This window comes from Trichoderma virens (genome assembly GCF_000170995.1).
Source record: "Trichoderma virens Gv29-8 chromosome Unknown TRIVIscaffold_6, whole genome shotgun sequence".
NCBI lineage: Eukaryota > Fungi > Ascomycota > Sordariomycetes > Hypocreales > Hypocreaceae > Trichoderma > Trichoderma virens.
This window is the reverse complement of record NW_014013743.1, coordinates 4641-23021: the sequence shown is the minus strand read 5'-3', so window position 1 is coordinate 23021 and position 18381 is coordinate 4641. Positions and strand designations below refer to the sequence as shown.

Below are 18381 nucleotides of genomic sequence, written 5' to 3'. Positions count from 1 at the left end.
CCCATCAGCCTTCTCTCTCCCCTCCTAACCTCAAAGCTCCCCCCCCTCTGCCTCGCCTCCCAACCAGCAAAAGCATCGCCAATCGACTCGCCTCGGCCGCAGCTGCGCACTTCGCCATGGACACAAATATGGAAGACGTCGGGAGAGTACCGGCCGACGTGTCGCCAGTGCAGACGGAGCCTGCGACCAGATCCACGCTGGAACAGTGGATTGAGAATCTGATGAACTGCAAACAGCTGTCCGAGGCCGACGTCCAGAGGCTGTGCGACATGGTGAGCATCCGATACCGAAGAGATGCGAGAGACGCAGGTTTTCGACGTCGTGGGCCTGGGCTGGTGGCCCAGTTGGTGCCGACTCGTGACGTTGTTTTGTTGGGCGCCAGCGATGCTGACTTTTTGGCTGTCGTCTAGGGTCGAGAGGTTGTTCAGGAGGAGTCAAACGTCCAGCCAGTGGTAGGTCCGGCCCTTGGACGATGCGGTGATCGGATGCGTCCGGTCACTGACCGCGGAGAATGCTGATGCTGAGCGTCTTTGCAGAAATGCCCCGTGACGGTCTGTGGCGATATCCACGGCCAATTCCACGACCTGATGGAGCTGTTCAAGATTGGCGGCCCCAGTCCCGACACCAACTATCTCTTCATGGGTGCGACAGACGCGACCTGATCCCCTTGCCCTCCCTTGAACTCCGTTGCTGACGACGCTTTGTGAACCGCTGCAGGTGACTACGTCGACAGAGGCTACTACTCGGTCGAGACCGTGTCGCTCCTCGTCGCCCTCAAGATCCGCTACCCCCAACGCATCACCATCCTGCGAGGCAACCACGAGTCGCGCCAGATCACACAAGTCTACGGCTTCTACGACGAATGCCTCCGCAAATACGGCAACGCCAACGTGTGGAAGATTTTCACCGACTTCTTCGACTACCTCCCCCTGACCGCCCTGATTGAAAACCAGATTTTCTGCCTCCACGGCGGCCTGTCCCCCAGCATCGACACACTAGATAACATCAGGGCCCTCGATCGTGTCCAAGAGGTCCCCCACGAAGGTCCCATGTGCGATCTCCTATGGTCTGACCCGGACGACCGCTGCGGCTGGGGCATCTCTCCCCGCGGTGCGGGGTACACGTTTGGCCAGGACATTTCAGAGGCTTTCAATCACAACAACGGCCTGACGTTGGTGGCACGAGCTCATCAGCTTGTCATGGAGGGATACAACTGGTCCCAAGACCGTAACGTGGTGACAATCTTTTCAGGTGAGTCTTTTTTGTCATTGATTTTTGGATTTGCCTTGTTTGCCAATGGCGAGCTTCTGCGGCACCAAAGGCTATGCTGTCCGCGTGCCACCTACCCTTTTTCAGCTGCCTGCATGCCTGAGCTTTTTTTTTTCTGACAATGCCGCTACTTGACAGCTCCAAATTACTGCTACCGATGTGGTAACCAAGCTGCCATAATGGAAATTGACGAGCATCTGAAATATACCTTGTAAGCACACACAGCTCCCACCCCATGTCGGGGCCACAAGTGCTAACCGCTACAGCCTGCAATTCGATCCGTGCCCGAGAGCCGGAGAGCCAATGGTCTCTAGACGTATGTGTTTACAATTCCCGTCCAAATGCTCGAGCCAAACTGTTGACTTTTTTCCCCCTTTCAGGAACACCCGACTACTTCCTCTAATCTAGCACCAACGTTCTTCATTCAAACGAGTTATTGCTGTAAAGGGCTTTTTGCAAGAGGGTTTATAGTTGTTAGAGCCCAGGGAGCCGGGCATCTAAAAAAATAATGTACGATTAATCCTACTGCCGGTGTACGGGCCCACGCCACCCAGCCGTGACCAGTCTCAATGTGAAGAGGAGTTGCCCAAGTGTTGCCGCTCCAAATGGGTTCAAATCTACTAACAAGGGACGGCTATACTCTGGCATTTATAAAGTCGACATGTTCGTGTGCACTGCCGTGGTCGAAAGGGGGGCAATAGTATTGGGATGGGGGCGAGAAGTCAGCTGCAAGTCTTTTTTTGACTCGGTTGGGATGCGTGGCTTGAAAACACTTATTAGATGGCAAAGCTACTAACTGGCAAAATAGATGATTTGGTTTATTTTCTATTCATCCATGCAAGTACGCTTATTTCTATACTGAGAGAAGATTCTTCCAAACTTTGCTCGAAAACAAAGGGGGGTCCTTTCCTGATATCTCATGACTCGTACAATATACGATACCCTGTCTATAACCCAACGCCATATGAAGTCCTTGTCTAAATATACCGAGCACACTGACATATATACAGAACCTCAGGTGCTTTCATGCTGCCATTATATGCTTCTCGTCCTTTTTCTCCATTTCCTCCTAATCATTTGCCCAGCTGTTGCTCAAACTTTGTTCTCGAGTGGCGTGTCCCAGGTGGAATCATGCATGGTCTGCGCAGAAGCGCTGGCGGGGAGTTCTTCATCGAATACTCGTCCATCTGAGCCGGGAACACCGTTGACATAGTGGCCGGGAGAGCTGCTTCCATCGGGAATGTGGAAGCGCTTGTCGAAGCGAGACAGCGCGTATGTGAAGATGACGATGAGCTCGATGACATAGCTGAAGCAGTAGAAGCAGGCCTTGTGATGGAACCATCTCGGCTCAGTTACAGGAACGCGATAATACGAGACTCCTGCACGGAAGCTCGCGCCGAGAGTGAGCAGACAGGCGCTGAAGATCATGAGGAATAGCTTGTAGCGCATGCTTCCGGCACCAAACTTCTCGATGCGTTGGCGGCGAGGGATGATGAAACAGAGGGCGATGACGGGGATCGGGAAGAAGGCCAGGAAGGCGAAGTAGGTTGAGGCAAAGACCTGGACGTCGTGGGTCTTGTCGATGGAGGACTGGTTGAGCGTGTAAGCGCTGTAGACGATGGAAATGATGAGCATGAAGAGACACGCCACTACCGTGACGTAGATGGTGCGGAAGAAGATCTTGGCGGGCAAGCTCCAGCCAAGACGAGGATGGTAGGCCCTCAAGACGCGCAGGACGAGGATGATGTTGACGATGAAGACGAGCAGGACACCGGCGTTGGCGAGGATCTGGGCCGCGAGGCCGATGCGGCCGTTTCGCGGGTAGCAGGCCCAGACGATGCGCATGACGTTTGCCGATATGCGGGCCATGGAGAAGCCGAAGAAGAGGCCGGAGAGGACGAACTTGTGGCCGCGGCGGCGGTTGCGCTGGAAGATTGTCATGTTGAGGGCGGCGGAGCAGATGAAGAAGAAGAGGATAACGGCGGAGATAGGGATGTCGACGCCGCGGGTTGGGGTGCCGCCGAGGCCTGCGTATTTAGGGGGGTAAGGAGGGCTCTGGGTGAGGTATCCATGTTAGTCTGATGGTGATGCTTTTGGTTTGTTTTCGAAGGGTGAGATTTTGCAGCGATGGTTTCTTTGGTGATGGTGTTGAGGGGGGAAGGGGGAGGAGATGGGACATACTAGGTGTGGCGGCACTGCGCCGCTCTGGCCGTTGGATGCCATCTTTGCAGATGAGATTCTTTTTTTATTCGATGGATTTTGATGAAATGAATTTTTCTCGTGGTCTTTTTTGAGGGCTTTGCTTAATTCAGGTGAGGTGCTGTATAAGCCGGTGTGAGGAGATGGCGTATAAGTCGTAGTCCCAAGTCACACCACCAAAACACCAAGCACGCGAGACGATAGCGCAGCGCACGATAAGATTCGGAGACTCGTTTGCGTAAGTGAGCGAGTGATGGAGTATTATGTCAATTTGCAGTATCGAGAAAGCAGGGATGTTGATGATGATGATGATGGTGATGATGATGATGAAAGGCTAGCTAGGAACAACGAATGGACAGGCCACTGCCTTTGTATTATAATAAAGAAAGACGAAAGAGATGAAACCGACGAAGCGAGCCTCCGTCATCGTACATTAGTCAATCATTCAGGTTGGTGATCCTCCGCAGCTCAGCTGCCTCGCGCAAATCGCATTGTCTATGACCGACCGTGTACGAGATCTGCTAGTCGTCCTCCTGCCACGTTCTAGGCCGCCGACGAACAAAGCAGGCCAAACATGGCGATCGGTGCTCGCACTTTGTACAAGATCCGGGGCAGATGCGACACACAGACCCGCGCGCGCTTTTGGCTCGTGGGTGCATGATTTTAACGTTAACGGGAAGGGGAAAAAACGGGGCGAAAGGGGTATTTTTGGGGGAGGTTGAAATGGGAAATGGAGATAGGCTATTTGATGATTTTTTAAGGGCGATGATACGCTGGATTTACGAGTGTTTTGCGTGAGGCGAGGTGACTTGGACTGGCTTATAGATGGCAGACCGGGTATTCATCAGGTGTTTAGATGGACAAGTCGATAAACGATTGCATTAAATGTCCTAGCTGGTCCATATTCTCTCCTTGTTCTTTTACTCTGTCGATATTTTCAATCTTTTCAAACTCGCAAACACAGACAAACAACCAAATACACAGCATTCGCTCTTACACCAAAAACCCGCCTCTACAGATGCAAAGTAAGCAAATTGCTTCTCCTCGCCGTATCGGCGGTCGGCATGTCGGAGCTTCGCCATCGGCGCGAACAGCCTTATGCGGCGCCGACCGGCTTAGGTAATCGGCGCAATGGAACAACAATCTCAGCGGAGGAACAATGATGGAAAACAAAAGTAGCGCGAACGACGGAGCGATGACGAAACAAAGGAAATTTGCTCTGGAGAAGTTTTTTTTTTTTTTTTTTTTTTTTATAATATCGATTCACGAACGATTGATCTCCCGTATTTGCGTTTAGCGAGTGAAAAAGGAGCATCTTTTGGTGGGAAAAAGAGACCTCATCTTGATAGTACAATCTGTAAGTTGCTGGTGGGATAGAGACTCCGCTGAGTAAGCCGTTCGAGATAGAAAGATGTAACCGTTGCTACGAAGGCATCATGTTGTGAACGCCGACATCACGGAGGACGTTATGTGTCCGAAATCCTTACTATTGACTCAAAGAGGCCACCAGGTGGTCATTTGCGAGTCATCTGAGATGACGACTTATACGGCACGGACACATTCATTGAGCAAATATCGATTAGGGGCATCCCTTTGATCAAACGTCTAGTTCGACGCTGCTACATGTACGAGTAATAGGTATACTACTGCCCTAATACGGACACGAGTCGGTAAAAGGATGTTGCTAGTGCCTGTGGCTGGCCGAAAACTGAATCAAGAAAGCCTCTTCCATTCACCATTAAGGCTAGGTGTCCATGTGTCGAATGGATACCACGCAGCTAGTCTTGTGCTACGTCCATGTGGCTCTCAGACCTATTTGTCAACCATATCCGCTTTTCCGTAGAGACAAAGAAGAAATCAAATAAGTCTAGATTCTACTAGTCTTCATATCTTATCTAGATCCACGTGGTATGTGTACTAAGCCTCATGTGACACCAAATCCAAGTCACTTACAACAACGCAAACGCTCAATTCTGTGCAAACTCCGCTACAATCTCCGCAACCACTCGCGTCAACTCATCCGGCATCGACAAAAACGGGCTATGCGAAGACTCCAAAGACTTGGTTATCCATTCAACCCCTGACCCAGCAACCATGCCATCCTGTATCGCCAGAGGCAATGCGTGGTCCTGAAGACAGCGAATGTACGCGCGGCGGCCGTCATATGTCTTGTCTAGCCATCCGATTGTGTCAAACTTGGTTTTAACTGATAGTGCAGACTGCGGCTTTAGACTTGCTATGACGCTTTTTGCTAATTCGGGTGAGACGTCATGGTAGAAGACCTCGATGTGATTTCGAGCGTATGTGATGCCTTCAGTTTCGAGCTGGCAGAGAACATTGAATTCAGTATGCCATCATAGTATGAAACGCCGTGCTTTACTCGACAAAAAGAAACAAAAAGTATAAGAGAACAAAGGGACGTGGCGTTGAAACTCACCTTATCCGTGTCAACCCAGTCCGACCATTTCCCTCCCATCATCTCAAAGATTGACAGCCCCGGAGCATTCAAAAGAGCCGCCAGACAAATGACTCCGACAATACCTCCCCTCAAACCCTGAGCTTCTCGGCCTCTTTTGTCTAGACCGGCAATGACTCCTGAAGCTATCACGCCGCCGTACGAATGGGCGACGACGACGATATCTTTCCCCTCGGCGATATGCGGCGTGAGCAGAGCCCGCACGTTCGCTATATCTTCTTGCGTGGTGGCGCCTGCAGTACCGGCACTGGGGTTTGTGGTGGTTTCAGCAGAGAATCCTGCTGCTTTCAGTGACTTGATGAACAAGTTCATGACGGAGCCCGGGTGATAGGCTCCGGGAATGATGAAGACTTGTGGCTTGGGAGGAGGGATTTCAGCCATGGTTGCTGGATGGAATTGATATGTCTTGTAAGTGCTACCTTGTTCTTGAGGAGGAAAAGAAAGAAGTCTTTTGGCTGATGTATGAATCCAGTTGCTAATCATCTTTCTTTATTTGACGTTGACGAAACACGTCGTATTTATACATCGCTGCTAACTTCCAGTAACCGCTCGGCATCCTCCCCACAACTAGCATCATTTTCTTTCATACAACCTCGGAAAGGGGATTCTATGATTAGAACAGCTCAGCTCACTATGGAGAGCTATTTGCACAATCGTAGATTATTAATTGGCCTTTGGTTGAAGGGACAAAGACCAATGTCGTCTGTTTATAAATCAAGCAAGCCGGCGTCTCACGAGGTAAGATTCGGCACTAAGCTTAATATCCGGTCCAGGAGCGGTCATTATAGAAGCAACACAGATCGCATCCATCTCTGGCCCTTTGAAAGAGAATAAATATATACACATCCTAACCAACTGCTCTCTACAATTTCGAAGTTGAAGCCTCCAATGAGTCTGCCGTATCTATTTTCAATCTGTATTCCGCAGTAAATTGATTTAGAAATAGAGGTTACCAGCCGTAGTCCAATATAGCTTCCAGTCCCTCTTTGTTTGGTTCATGATATTCACGTCAGATTTCGTATACACAATTACGAGAGTGTCTTACAGGTGGCTAGGAGTTGAATATGGAGACCTCGCGCGTTTCTCCGAAAGGGGTTTACCTCGCGCGTTTATCCAAAAGCAGTTTAGTTAATTACCAGGGTGCATAGAGTGAATATGCCGAGGAATACTCAATGCAGCCCCGTGAAGAGGAGTCCTCTATGCAACGGTTTATAGCAAGGCCCAAGTCTTTCCTCTATAGCCAACTCAGTTGCTCCTTCAGTCTCGGAGCCTTAGTAATATTCAGCAACTTTTACCGTACGCTATCTTAGAGGTCTGACACCACCACTGCCAATTAACTGCATTCCGTTTAGTTTCCACTTTGCTTATTGCTCTGGTGGATCCAGGGCGGTTGAGGATGTCGAGCTGCCAGCATCAAGGCGATGCTTCTCGTCATCAACTTTGCTTAATTGCAAACCACGGGTTAATTACAAGCAGGACTACGAACCCTGGCCTGTATTAGACCAGGAGTCATTTAGTCGTACGTGAAAGTCTCCATACATTTCCGTCCTCCGGTCCGCGAAATGATGGTTTTCATTGGACCTGTTTTCGCTCTAGGTTATAACTTGCGCCAGAATGGAAGAAAAGAAGGAGAAAAGTGAGTAATCAAACCTATTTACAAATCACGTTATTCTCAAATCTCTGTGCCTGAAACACTGCAATTGGTTTACCAGTTAACTTGCCTTTGATAGCCTCTAAAGAGAGTTCTATCTTAGAATTATGATAATTTTTACTATTTTTCAAAAATACTAGTGGGTGCCAAAAACTAAGATTAATAATACTTCTTGTATCCTATAAGTGATGAAACATAAACCTACCATCCATGGGAATAGCATGATAGGATAATCTCAACGAAAACACCCTTTGCACTCTTATCCGGTTTCCGTTGACTGTACATGACGCAACTACCGTACACAAGTCATAAGGCCTCACCGTAGATATGCTCGTTCACAGTCTGTCCTGTCGGAACTGTTATAGTTGAATCCATATGGCCATCTCGGCTGTGGACGCTCTCAAAGGTCTATTGTTGGATACTCGACGCTAGTTCTTGATGCCATTTCCCACAACATACTGCACAAAGGCTGGTAAATTAACCACTGCATCTGCTTGATATTATAGTTGGTAAAGCCTTTTTTTCTTATGGCTGGAGAACATCACCTTCCTGTGAAGCAGGACTGGGCTCTTTGTGAATTCATCGTCCAAATATTCGTTTACGAAAACCTGTAAGTCGATGGCGCTTAGGCCGTTCAACGGGTAACCCCTTGAGAACAGTGACATCCAGTCCAGAACCAGCGAGCGAGGCCACGAACATGCTCCATTCGTCCACTGTGGCTTTTTGGAGGCCCCCTCCATGTTTTGTGAGAAGAGCGGCCATTTCATAGCGATCCGTTTCTGACAGCCGGACAAAATGATGTGTAGCCCTTAGACAAATCAAATCAAGTGGACTGAAGCCCAGGTCGTCTAGCACATTGGCATCAGCCCCCCTTTCAAGTAGAATCTTCGCCGCAACTGGGGTGCATAAATGAAGCGGCCTAAAGACGCCAATAATGTCATCAGCCCTTAATAGTTCCACTCTTTCGTTAAGATCTAAGCCGTGATCCAGGAGGAACGATATTAAGGTGCAAAGATATGATTTCTTTATCCGTCCTGACTCAATACCTAAGTTAGACATCCAAATGACAGAAAGGAGATGTTTGAAGAGGTTACGATCATTTTGCGGCGAATATCCATAACTGAGAATGGCTGTCATGGTCGACAGAACCTCAAGTTCCGGAGGGGTTTGCCGATCATCGGTTAGAGACATGATGAGGCTGCTCAGAAGGGGTTCTGTACTTGTCGAGTAGAGGGAGGGCTGTGATTGGGATTCATCCCTGAGATACAGCTGCAGCCTGCCATATGCCGCAAAGGTCAGGGCCGAGAATTTCGCTGTTTCATTCAGGCGAAACGGAGAAAACGGAGAAAACGGCAACTCCAGATACTCTGAAGGGATGCTCGAAATGAACGTACTCAAACTCCGTCCTGTAGTCTGCTCTGCTGCCCGGGCATGATAGATTGCTCGTCTCGGGTCTGATATTAAAAGATAGTATTTGGCCAGAATAGAATGACCGTTCTCATGAGTTTCCCTCGAATCATCTCCAAGGACAATCTGTTTAAGCTGTGGTCTCTCCGCAAACTCCTCCACTGTTTGATGCATGAACTGTATGGATTTTTGATCATCTGCAGCCACTACATCGAGAAGGCCTCCAGATATGACTCGTATCTGGCCCTCAAAATCGTCATCAGACCACCTAGAAGCTTTGTAGCGGAACTTTGATAATCTATCTCTACCGTTTAGATAGTCTTGGCTGCGTGAGCAGCTCACAGCTTCTAGGAGACTGACGAGACTCAGTCCTTCCCGTAAGCGAGAGACAAGCTCTAGAGCGCAGTAGGTCGCCCATCGAGAAGAAGGTGCAATTCTCTCCACAATCCTAGTGTAGTAGGTGTATAGATCATCCGGAAACGAGCCAAGGGTTTCCTTGAGCTGCTCTCCTGTTGCTCCATTTGCGGCGTCCCTTGTAAGGTCCTGGAGAACCAATTTCACCCATAAGAAAACTCCTCGCGCCCGCCTTGTGATTGCCGGAACCAAATCAGACAGCGTTTCAGAGTTATGGCTTGTCTTGATATTACCGATGCAGTACTTCTCAATATCGTCCTCTGTGTGCTCGTGAATCTTGAATCCAGGCACTTCTTTAAAAAGTTCAACAAAGGCGTCCCAGGGTCTGCTTGAAAAGCAGATCCTGATCCGACTTGGCGAATCATGGCTTTGTTGCGCGAGGTCCTGAATAAACCTGCTAATGACATCTGGTTGGCCATCATACTCATCAAGAGCATCTAGAAACAAGCAGATGTCTAGTTCGTCTTGCTTCTGATCCAGAATCTGACGCAGGCCACTTTTTAGCGTACCTATACTCCAGGGATCTTGTTGAACCTGAGACCTCAAAGCTATTCTCTTCTTATGCTGATCGACGAGATACAGGATGCCAGTTTTACCATTGGATCCGCCACCATAGTCATTCAACAGGGCGTAGATCTGCTTTTCCAAATTGACAATATGTAGCCAACGGATAATGAAATCGTCAAGTCGTGAGTCATCGAGCTCGGGGGTTTTTCCCCTAAGCTCTTCTAGGTATTGCTTGAGACTATCCTCAGAAGATATCTTAGACAATCGCGCAAACCGACTGAGCAGCTCCGATTGGAGTAGTTCGTAGCGTAGATCCGGAAACGTTTCCAAGAGATCGGGTTTCATTGACTGCAAAGCTGCACGGGGATTTTGGTGCGCTACGATATTTCTGATCCTGTCTTCAACATCTGGAGTAAACATGAGCCCCCAGTTTTTCCAAGCCATTTGAAGGTCGCCAATCAAGTTTGGATCTAGGCCTAGGCTGTTCTCTTCTGCAAGCTGGATAAACCTCGCATCGAGGACTGGACGCAGATGTAGATGCAATCTAGGTTTGTGTTCTAGGATCTGACTTAATATACTTCGAAGCAGTCCAGACAAGGATTTTTGAATCGTGGAACCTCGATGATGAAAGAAAAAATTGGCGGTTATCATGGTGGCTTTCGATGTCCAACGGTTACGGAGCTCGTGCGTTCGTGGGTCGTTGACGATAAATTTCGTAAGCGTGGATTTACCAGAACCAGGTTTGCCACTTATCCAAAAGATGCCCTGACCATCTTGAAGCCACTTTGACAGACCTACAGACCTGTCGTCAAAAACCCAGTCAAAGGTGTGACCAAATTTTTTCTCGATCTGCTCCAGTCGATGATCACGCTGTGGCGCGTGAAGGCGCTTTACTAATTCTGCCGATATCGTCAGCACCAAGTATAGACGACGTAAAAGTATCGCTCATCTAACCTGTGTAATCCCATGCGTTTGGATCCACGAGCGACGCCGGACTCCCATGCTTGTCAGCTACGGGCCTTGAATAGTTCAAACTGAACGCGCCAATGGGGGAGGGTGCAATATGATCAGGCCGTTGGCCACAGATCTCCCTCAACTTGCTGAGTATAATATCATACTTGTGATAGTGTTCTACAAATTTGACAATATCGGAGTGACTTGCGTCGATCTGTATGGTTGCAGCCGGATTCGAAGAGATCAATCCGCGGGTAGCTGAATCGGGAGTGACCAAAACAGCTTCGGAACTGGATCTTGAAACTGACCCATCTGTATTTCTCTATTCTTAACTATTAGTTCCACCATTCGGAACGGATGCGCAGGGAAGAGGGGTGTACACCATACTTACAGTGTAGAGTGGTGACGTTTTTGTTTCATAAGCCCAGAAGAGCTTCATTTGCCGAATAACAGATATTCCTTCAAATCGCTTATCGAGGTTCATCAAATATGTTGAATCACTGGACAAGTCTCTGATAAGATCTTGATTCGGTTGGCTACCCACCATGGCCAAGAAATGAGATATATGCATGCCATGGCTCGGGACGCCGAAAAATATCGCTCCTTTTGTTAAAGAAAGCACGTACTTTTCTCTCTCTCCGCTTCCGGCCATCGAGACCAGTGCCTCTTTCAGTATCACACCTCCAAGGCTATGCGCAAGGAACACAAGGTTTTTTGATCCCGGAGAGGCCCAACCATTCGCCTTCAGCTGATGAATCAGAGTCAAAGAGATATCTTGAATTGTTTGAAAAGAAGTACTATTAATGAGAGCGGTATCATAGCCATAGATGATGGTGCGTACACCAGGCAGGTCTCGAGGCAGGGAGTCTCGAATCCACATGAAACTCTTGTCGCTTCCGTGGGGCTGCCACGAGCCGAATGGGTGGCTGGACAAACCAGAAATTGCGATACAGCTACAGATTTGCGCTTCAGCTTTTGGTTCAGTACCTAGTGTAACATGCGGACACATACTCGCATAGGTGTTGGGGACCTGATACGTCGTTCAAGGGAGTGAACCCAAGGAAATGAGTGTCAAGTATCAGGGAGTTAGATAGACCTGGAAGCTGGAGCTTCCATTGTGACTTGTTGGGTTCATCTTTGACAATATTTGGGACTTTGTTGAACGTAAGTGTTGCCAATTTTGATCGTGACCCGTCAAGGTGATCGATGGAGAAAGCCAGTGAGAATAGCTGAATATTTTCGTATGAAACATCGCTCAGAGCTTGAACTAGGAGCTGGAAGACTGTATGTCGATCAGCATCGGCTGGGATGTTACTCAGCCTGTAAACCTTTTGTTTTTCTGAGGGCATATTGGAATCAAATGCGTGGTGTGGAGGCTTGGAGCGCTCCGAGTTAGGCATCGAGAAACGGGCTGAGATTCGATGGATGGAAATAGCATCGGTTGGGCGCGATTTAGCCACAACTACCCAGAGATAGACACGTGTTTTGGCTTCATCCTATTGGCAAGCCTGGTTTGCCCGTTGCATGTCGCTGCAGCCTCAAGTACCTACTCTCTAGTTTGCTTCTCTTGCAGGGGCTGAAATGCAGCATGTATCTCCCATATCCTCATCGCCGCAATCAATCTTATCTTCCGTCTCCACGTCCTCGAGGCCCCTCTCAGAAATGTCTGTATCGTTTATACTTTTCGCAGGCACTAATTGGCGGAGGCGGGTGCTCCCGCAACACCGCGCTGCCATCCATCCCATCCCTGTAAGCACTCAGGCTGATCATTGGCTCCCCAGGCCATCGTTATCCCTGTGGCTAGGCTCCCCGACGCCTTGAGCAAGATATGTGCACAGGAATTAGCAGAACGGATCTGGGGTGAATTTCTTTTAGAGCCAGAGTGCCTAGCAGCTATCCATTAGCCCCTGTTAATCACAAATTATTGCACATGTCATCATTGCCTATATTCGTCATCTCACGCATGTAGAGTATGTCGGCTCCGTTAGCTATACTGCCTCTATCGGCCCTGGGTAGATGAAGCAATGAGATCCCAGTGTCCATGCAGTAATTTCCGAAAACCCATTGCGCCCTTGCTCATAGCATCGTCTTTTTTATGTACTTGGGGAATCTATTAGGAGCCGCCCAAAGTATTCGTCTAAGAAAGCAACTTCATTACATCCGCCATCCTCGTCTCGTTGGACTTCTTCGTCTTGCCCTTTTCCTGGAACGCCTTGGTGACTAGGTCACGCTTCTCCTGTTGAACATCCAGCACGCGCTCTTCAATGGTATTCTCCATAACAAGACGCCAAATCTTCGTCTCGTGTCTTTGGCCGAGGCGGTGTACTCGATCAACAGCCTGGTCTTCAATCGCTGATGCCCACCCTGCGAGAGAATAAGTAAGTGTGGAACATGGGTAAATGTTGAAAAGGGGGGGAACTTACAGCTGTCGGATAAAATCACCGTATCCGCGGAAACAAGGTTAAGTCCAACGCTGCAAACCGCCAGACTGGCCAGCATGATGCGTGTCTCAGAGTCATTGTCGAGGGCGTCGATGGCCTGGTCTCGTTTCTCTGTATTCATGCTTCCATCAATCCTACAGTACTTCAGCCCTGCACCTTCGAGCTGCTTCTCCACAATGTTGAGGAACGATGTCCACTGTGAGAAGATGACAATTTTTGAGCCCTGATTGTTAAGCGTGGCTCGAACTATCTGCAGCATTGCCTCTGTCTTTGAACTCTGCTTTTCGGTATCAAAGTTCTTGTCAAATGCACCTTCGGGAGCTGGTTCCAGAAGATTGTCTTCTGTCAGCGGGTTGCGGCACATGGGGCATTTGTGCTGTAGCTGAATTGCCCTGGCGATGCAGTGGCGACAGAACACATGCTGACAGTTTGTAATCACTGGGTTGGTGGGCACCTCGTAGCAAATTGCGCATTCTTCTTGACTGTCAATGTACAGCCGAAGAGCTTCTTGCAACAATGCGCGGTTCTTTTCCGTCAAGGGCACAACGTCTTGGTCTTTGAGCATCTGCATAAGATCATCGATCCGTTCTCTGCACAGAGTCCAGTGATTGCACCTATAAGAAGTCAGTATGACAGCATCACGCAATGAGGAGGCGACTTACGATTGCCGGAGCCGAAGAAGGCGCTCCAAGACGTTTTGGAAGCGACCCTTTTGTCCGGTCTGAGATTTTGCTTGGTATTCCTCTAGCACACCCCTGGCTTCAGATCTACGGGTGGGTTAGTACCGAATGCACAAAACAAGAATTATAAGAGACGAGAAATGGTGGTTGACATACAATAGAGCATCGTATTTGGCCTTTTCTTCTGGGTGGAATGCGATTCGGTGGAGGTACTCTGTCTTCTTGGGAAGTTTGAGGTCAACAAATTTCATGTCTTTCCGACGTCGTAGACAGATGTCTTGCATCAGAGACTGCAAAAGAGCCTCCCCACTGCGATCACCCATCATTAATTTGCGCGAGATTGCATTGCCAAATATCTCGGGTTGTTCAATGCCTCCAGTGATGTGCAGAAACTTGACCAGAGACTGGAGATCCTTGACGGAGTTGACACTGATGACGGGTTAGTATATCGCGGCAATGAAGTTGGCAAAAGATGGCACCTACATGGGGGTTCCAGTGAGCACCCAACGAGACTGGGCTTTGAGTTCACAAGCTGCCAGAGCCGCTTTAGTCTTTACGTTTCGTATGGTGTGCCCTTCATCAAGCACAACTCGCCGCCAGTTTTTCTTTGTACTCAATAAAGTTTTGCTGACGCCATTATCCAGTTCCTTGGCAAGTGTACCGTAGCTAGTAATGACGACGTTGTACGCCATGAGGTCTTGGGCTGCCACTTTCTTGGCACCATGATATATTAGGATACTTGGCTGATGTTCCTCTTTGACGTGCCTTCGAATTTGTTGCTCCCAGTTGCTCATCACACTGACGGGAGCAACAATGAGCGTTGAACCAGAGCCACCGGTGAGGATTAAGCTGATGATCTGGAGTGTCTTTCCCAAGCCCATATCGTCAGCAAGAATGCCGCCTGAGAAGAGCGTCGGCGCTTTGGAGGTAATGAATTCAGAAGCGACATTCCAGTATCGGCCCTTGTTGTCGCGTCTCCAAAGCTGAGTTACCGTATCCGACCCAACAGCTGGAAGCTGGGGGTTCTCCTTCGATTGCATCCAGGCCAAGCCCTTTTTATACCATGTTAGCTGCGGCTTGGCGAAATAAGGACGGAAAGAAAGACAGGACTATGTGCAGGCATACCTGTAGCTGATACGGCAGAAGAGTAGACTTGAGCTGGCTTGGTTGTTCAGCCTGTGGCATCTTGGACAGCTCCTCCTCGCCCATCGCCAACGTCTTGATGGCATCGCCGCCTTTGCGGAACTCGACTGCATCGCTAGACTGGAGGATTTCTTCGAGGGATATTTCAGGAACCTCCCGACCTGAATCGCCGAATCCAGCAGTGGAAATCCTTTGAGATAGCCCAAGCACTACCCTACGTGATTCGGCATCTTTTCTGGTCTGCTTTAGCTGAGTTGCCTTGACAAATTTATCTGCCTTTAAAGCAGCCTCGATTCTTGTTCGTTCAGCAGGGTCACTTGGCCCGTAAAAAGACAATCTAATGGGACAATCGTAGTAAGCCTTTTCTCCTATGATTTGGCCTTCCACGGTGAGGTCGCCAGAGTCCTATACTATGTCAGACACAGAGCGAAGGGGGTAGTCCGTAATCATAGACACCAAACTCACGATATAGTGGGCGAGTTTTTCAACAACTGTGCGAGGCAAGTGGCCTATTTGCTGGTGAAGCACGTTGTCTATTCGGATAGCATTTCTGTCATACTATATATATATATTAGCTCTGTGACTAGATGATGCCAAACCGGCTATTTATTAATAGTGCATACCTGATTTGTGGGCTCTCTGTGACACAAGACGGCCTCGCCAGGTGAAGCATATCCGTCATAGTACCTGACGCCTACTATTTTTGCATCTATATATCAAGCATTTAGCATTCTACCGAAATAATTGGGCTGTCGGGGGAATCGGCAAACGAACCAAAAGTGCCATAAAATTCCCTGCCAAAGGAGTCGTCGTCTTGCGTCAAATCCAGATAGTCGGGCTCTTGTGTGGACGATGAATAAGCCCATGATTGGTTCCTCTGAGATGAGTTATTCAGGCCAGAAGATGCCCGAGAAGTTTGCGAAGAAGACACAGCAGGTCGCTTCCGAGCTGGTTCAGGAGTATCGCCGGTAAGATCGATAACTTCGGCGGCGCGCTTGCGACGAGGCATAGCGAAACCAATTGCTCTTCTATTAGATGCTGAAAAAATATCAATGCAAAGGGGAAGTCTGTTGATGGCTGATACTGCTGAAATGAAGTAAAATTCTGCAGCTGATCATGTCTATCAATTTACTTTTTCTGAACTGCTTATTCTACAATTACAATGGCAGTTCCGCCAGTTGATTCGCGTCCAATGATTGAAAGCCAGTACGAGTACGAGACTGCAAACGCGAGGTCATGTGACGTGTCAGAGCGACCAGCAAAAGAGTAAGTGATCTGATGGAAAGAGCATGTCACTCCGACATTTTGACAGCTCGTACCACATTGTAAGCGAATAGCAGTGACAGCTACCTACCTCTAATACAATCACGTCTTACTCATGGAGGAAAATAAGCATATATCAGTAGCATTACAACTGCCCCTGATACACTCTCTCCCTCCCAACACAGTTTGCCCTCTTGTTTGTCCTTGTAAATGCCCATCATCGCCATGACTAAGCTCTCAGAATACCGTGATACCTCCGCAACCCCCCATAAAAACTGCGCCGAGATCCGTCACCACCAAGCAGTCGACTGTCCCCAATTAGGTCTAGCTGAAATCACGCCATCGATGGCTCTCTAGAACAAGAGCCCGAATATCAACGACATGCGACCAACCTTCCTTCTCCTTCAACTACACTCTTCTTCTTGTTGCAGCAGGGCAGACGAGCTTGTATAAGACGAGGCGTTTCATTCAGTACCAAAAATGCTGTGCTTTCGCTATAAATCCGTCGCTGAGGACCACTTCTCCTCCGCCGTGGATGAACATGGCAGATGCTACCCAACAATACCCCGAACGATGAACTAAAACAATATCTTCAAAGCAGGCAACGAGACAACCATGAGAAAGAGACCAACCCAAGACCAACGCCATATCGCCATTCCCGACGTACCCGATGTACGCACTGCTGTGCCGGTTTACTGCTCCTTGACCAGGCGGCCATACACCGAAAAGTACATGCAGCCGGGCACATGGCTTCTCTTGCCAGTCCTCTCGTCAAAGATGTGGCAGCCCTCCCTCGCTACGTTGGGAGGAGTATACACTGGAGAGGTTGTTTGGTCAGGTCCAGCACAAGTGTCTTGGGGCCGAGATGCAACTTACGATGCAGCGAGACAGCGAAGTCGCTGCCACGGTTGGATACTCTATGGAGGCCGAGCTCGTCGGCCATGTACGTCACTTGGTTCTCCTTATATGTCTTCTCGGAGATGACAGTCATCGGTCCCTCGGGCTCGTCCTTCTCTGGGAAGGCGTAGCGCGTCTCAGTGAGATCGCCGCGCAAAATCTTCATGACGCAGTGCGCGTTTCCGTGGTCGTGGATGGGGCTGCCCTTGCCTGGGGACCAGACAAGTACAAGCTGTATCGCTTCTTGTCAATACACTGGATGCACCTGAGTGAGGCTTCAGGACAGGACCTACCAGGTTGCTTTTGCCATTGCCCTCGTCGACAAGGTTACGAGTGTATCCTCTGCTGGCGTCGCCGAATGCATACTTGGACCACTGCCCATCGCTGCCGTCATAGGCTCGCATCAGGTCCATCAGGAAGCCGACGTCGACATCGTCCGACGTCAATCCTGACGACGGACCAAGGGCGTCCTTGAGCGCCAGCACGAGTTGTTCGAAGCGATCCTCCTTGTGCGCTACAACGTCGCCAACGCTACCGAGCGCTTGGCTGCTAGACACAACATTGGCGGCCATGATTGATGATATCTTTTGATGAATTGTATAGAGAGGTATGCTATGAGGGATCTAATGAATGGGCGATACAGGACGATACAACGAGTGCATTTATCAAGATCTCAGAGATACGCAGCGAAAAGCGACTCACCGACTGGGGCGGGGATAGCCGGTGTCTCTTGTGTCTGGTCAGCTGAGCGAAACCCCCGACGGAGGGTAGTGCAACCGGTGTCGGCCTACGAAAACCCTCGCTCGCCCTCAAGCCACTCGGAAAGGGCAAATGGTGATCGCCTGTACGAGGGACGACCAACGCGGAACGGGTACACCTGGCAACTATCGGTGGGTAACGCCGCGCAAGTTTTGCACAATCTGGTTGGACCACCAGGCGCTAGGAGCACACAATGGCCAGCCAGAGTTTAGGCGGTGCAGCGAACTGCTGACGCGCAGCCTGGAAGATAACACGACGGCCCTACGAAATGATGACGAGCGGACATTGTCAGATTAAAGAAAAGGCCGCTTCTCGATTTGG

At 49.3% G+C, this 18381-nt stretch overlaps 6 protein-coding genes across 6 annotated transcripts; 1 reads left to right on the top strand and 5 right to left on the bottom strand.

The window, feature by feature from the left end:
• Window positions 1-28: 28 nt before the first annotated feature.
• Window positions 29-1799, top strand: TRIVIDRAFT_84259 (uncharacterized protein; the record flags this gene model as incomplete). Its single annotated transcript, XM_014100886.1, has 7 exons — window positions 29-272; window positions 411-452; window positions 537-642; window positions 718-1251; window positions 1408-1480; window positions 1536-1585; window positions 1650-1799. 7 exons carry the CDS (start codon window positions 117-119, stop codon window positions 1670-1672), a joined length of 984 nt encoding a protein of 327 aa, XP_013956361.1.
• A 280-nt stretch (window positions 1800-2079) lies between these two features.
• TRIVIDRAFT_179509 (uncharacterized protein) lies at window positions 2080-3327 on the bottom strand (the record flags this gene model as incomplete). The annotated part of the gene is made up of 1 exon (XM_014100885.1): window positions 2080-3327. One exon carries the CDS (start codon window positions 3208-3210, stop codon window positions 2362-2364), a length of 849 nt encoding a protein of 282 aa, XP_013956360.1.
• A 2108-nt stretch (window positions 3328-5435) lies between these two features.
• On the bottom strand, window positions 5436-6325 carry TRIVIDRAFT_29562 (uncharacterized protein; the record flags this gene model as incomplete). Its single annotated transcript, XM_014100884.1, has 2 exons — window positions 5436-5792; window positions 5921-6325. The coding sequence occupies 2 exons, from the start codon at window positions 6323-6325 to the stop codon at window positions 5436-5438; spliced, it is 762 nt and encodes a 253-aa protein (XP_013956359.1).
• A 1849-nt stretch (window positions 6326-8174) lies between these two features.
• Window positions 8175-12226, bottom strand: TRIVIDRAFT_150386 (uncharacterized protein; the record flags this gene model as incomplete). The annotated part of the gene is made up of 5 exons (XM_014100883.1): window positions 8175-9957; window positions 10342-10816; window positions 10878-11180; window positions 11265-11849; window positions 11908-12226. 5 exons carry the CDS (start codon window positions 12224-12226, stop codon window positions 8175-8177), a joined length of 3465 nt encoding a protein of 1154 aa, XP_013956358.1.
• A 788-nt stretch (window positions 12227-13014) lies between these two features.
• TRIVIDRAFT_28957 (uncharacterized protein) lies at window positions 13015-16150 on the bottom strand (the record flags this gene model as incomplete). The annotated part of the gene is made up of 9 exons (XM_014100882.1): window positions 13015-13241; window positions 13301-13932; window positions 13981-14085; window positions 14155-14427; window positions 14482-15050; window positions 15124-15546; window positions 15607-15699; window positions 15765-15850; window positions 15916-16150. 9 exons carry the CDS (start codon window positions 16148-16150, stop codon window positions 13015-13017), a joined length of 2643 nt encoding a protein of 880 aa, XP_013956357.1.
• Window positions 16151-17096: 946 nt separating this feature from the next.
• Window positions 17097-17873, bottom strand: TRIVIDRAFT_28127 (uncharacterized protein; the record flags this gene model as incomplete). The annotated part of the gene is made up of 3 exons (XM_014100881.1): window positions 17097-17221; window positions 17281-17533; window positions 17595-17873. The coding sequence occupies 3 exons, from the start codon at window positions 17871-17873 to the stop codon at window positions 17097-17099; spliced, it is 657 nt and encodes a 218-aa protein (XP_013956356.1).
• Between the last annotated feature and the right edge of the window lie 508 nt (window positions 17874-18381).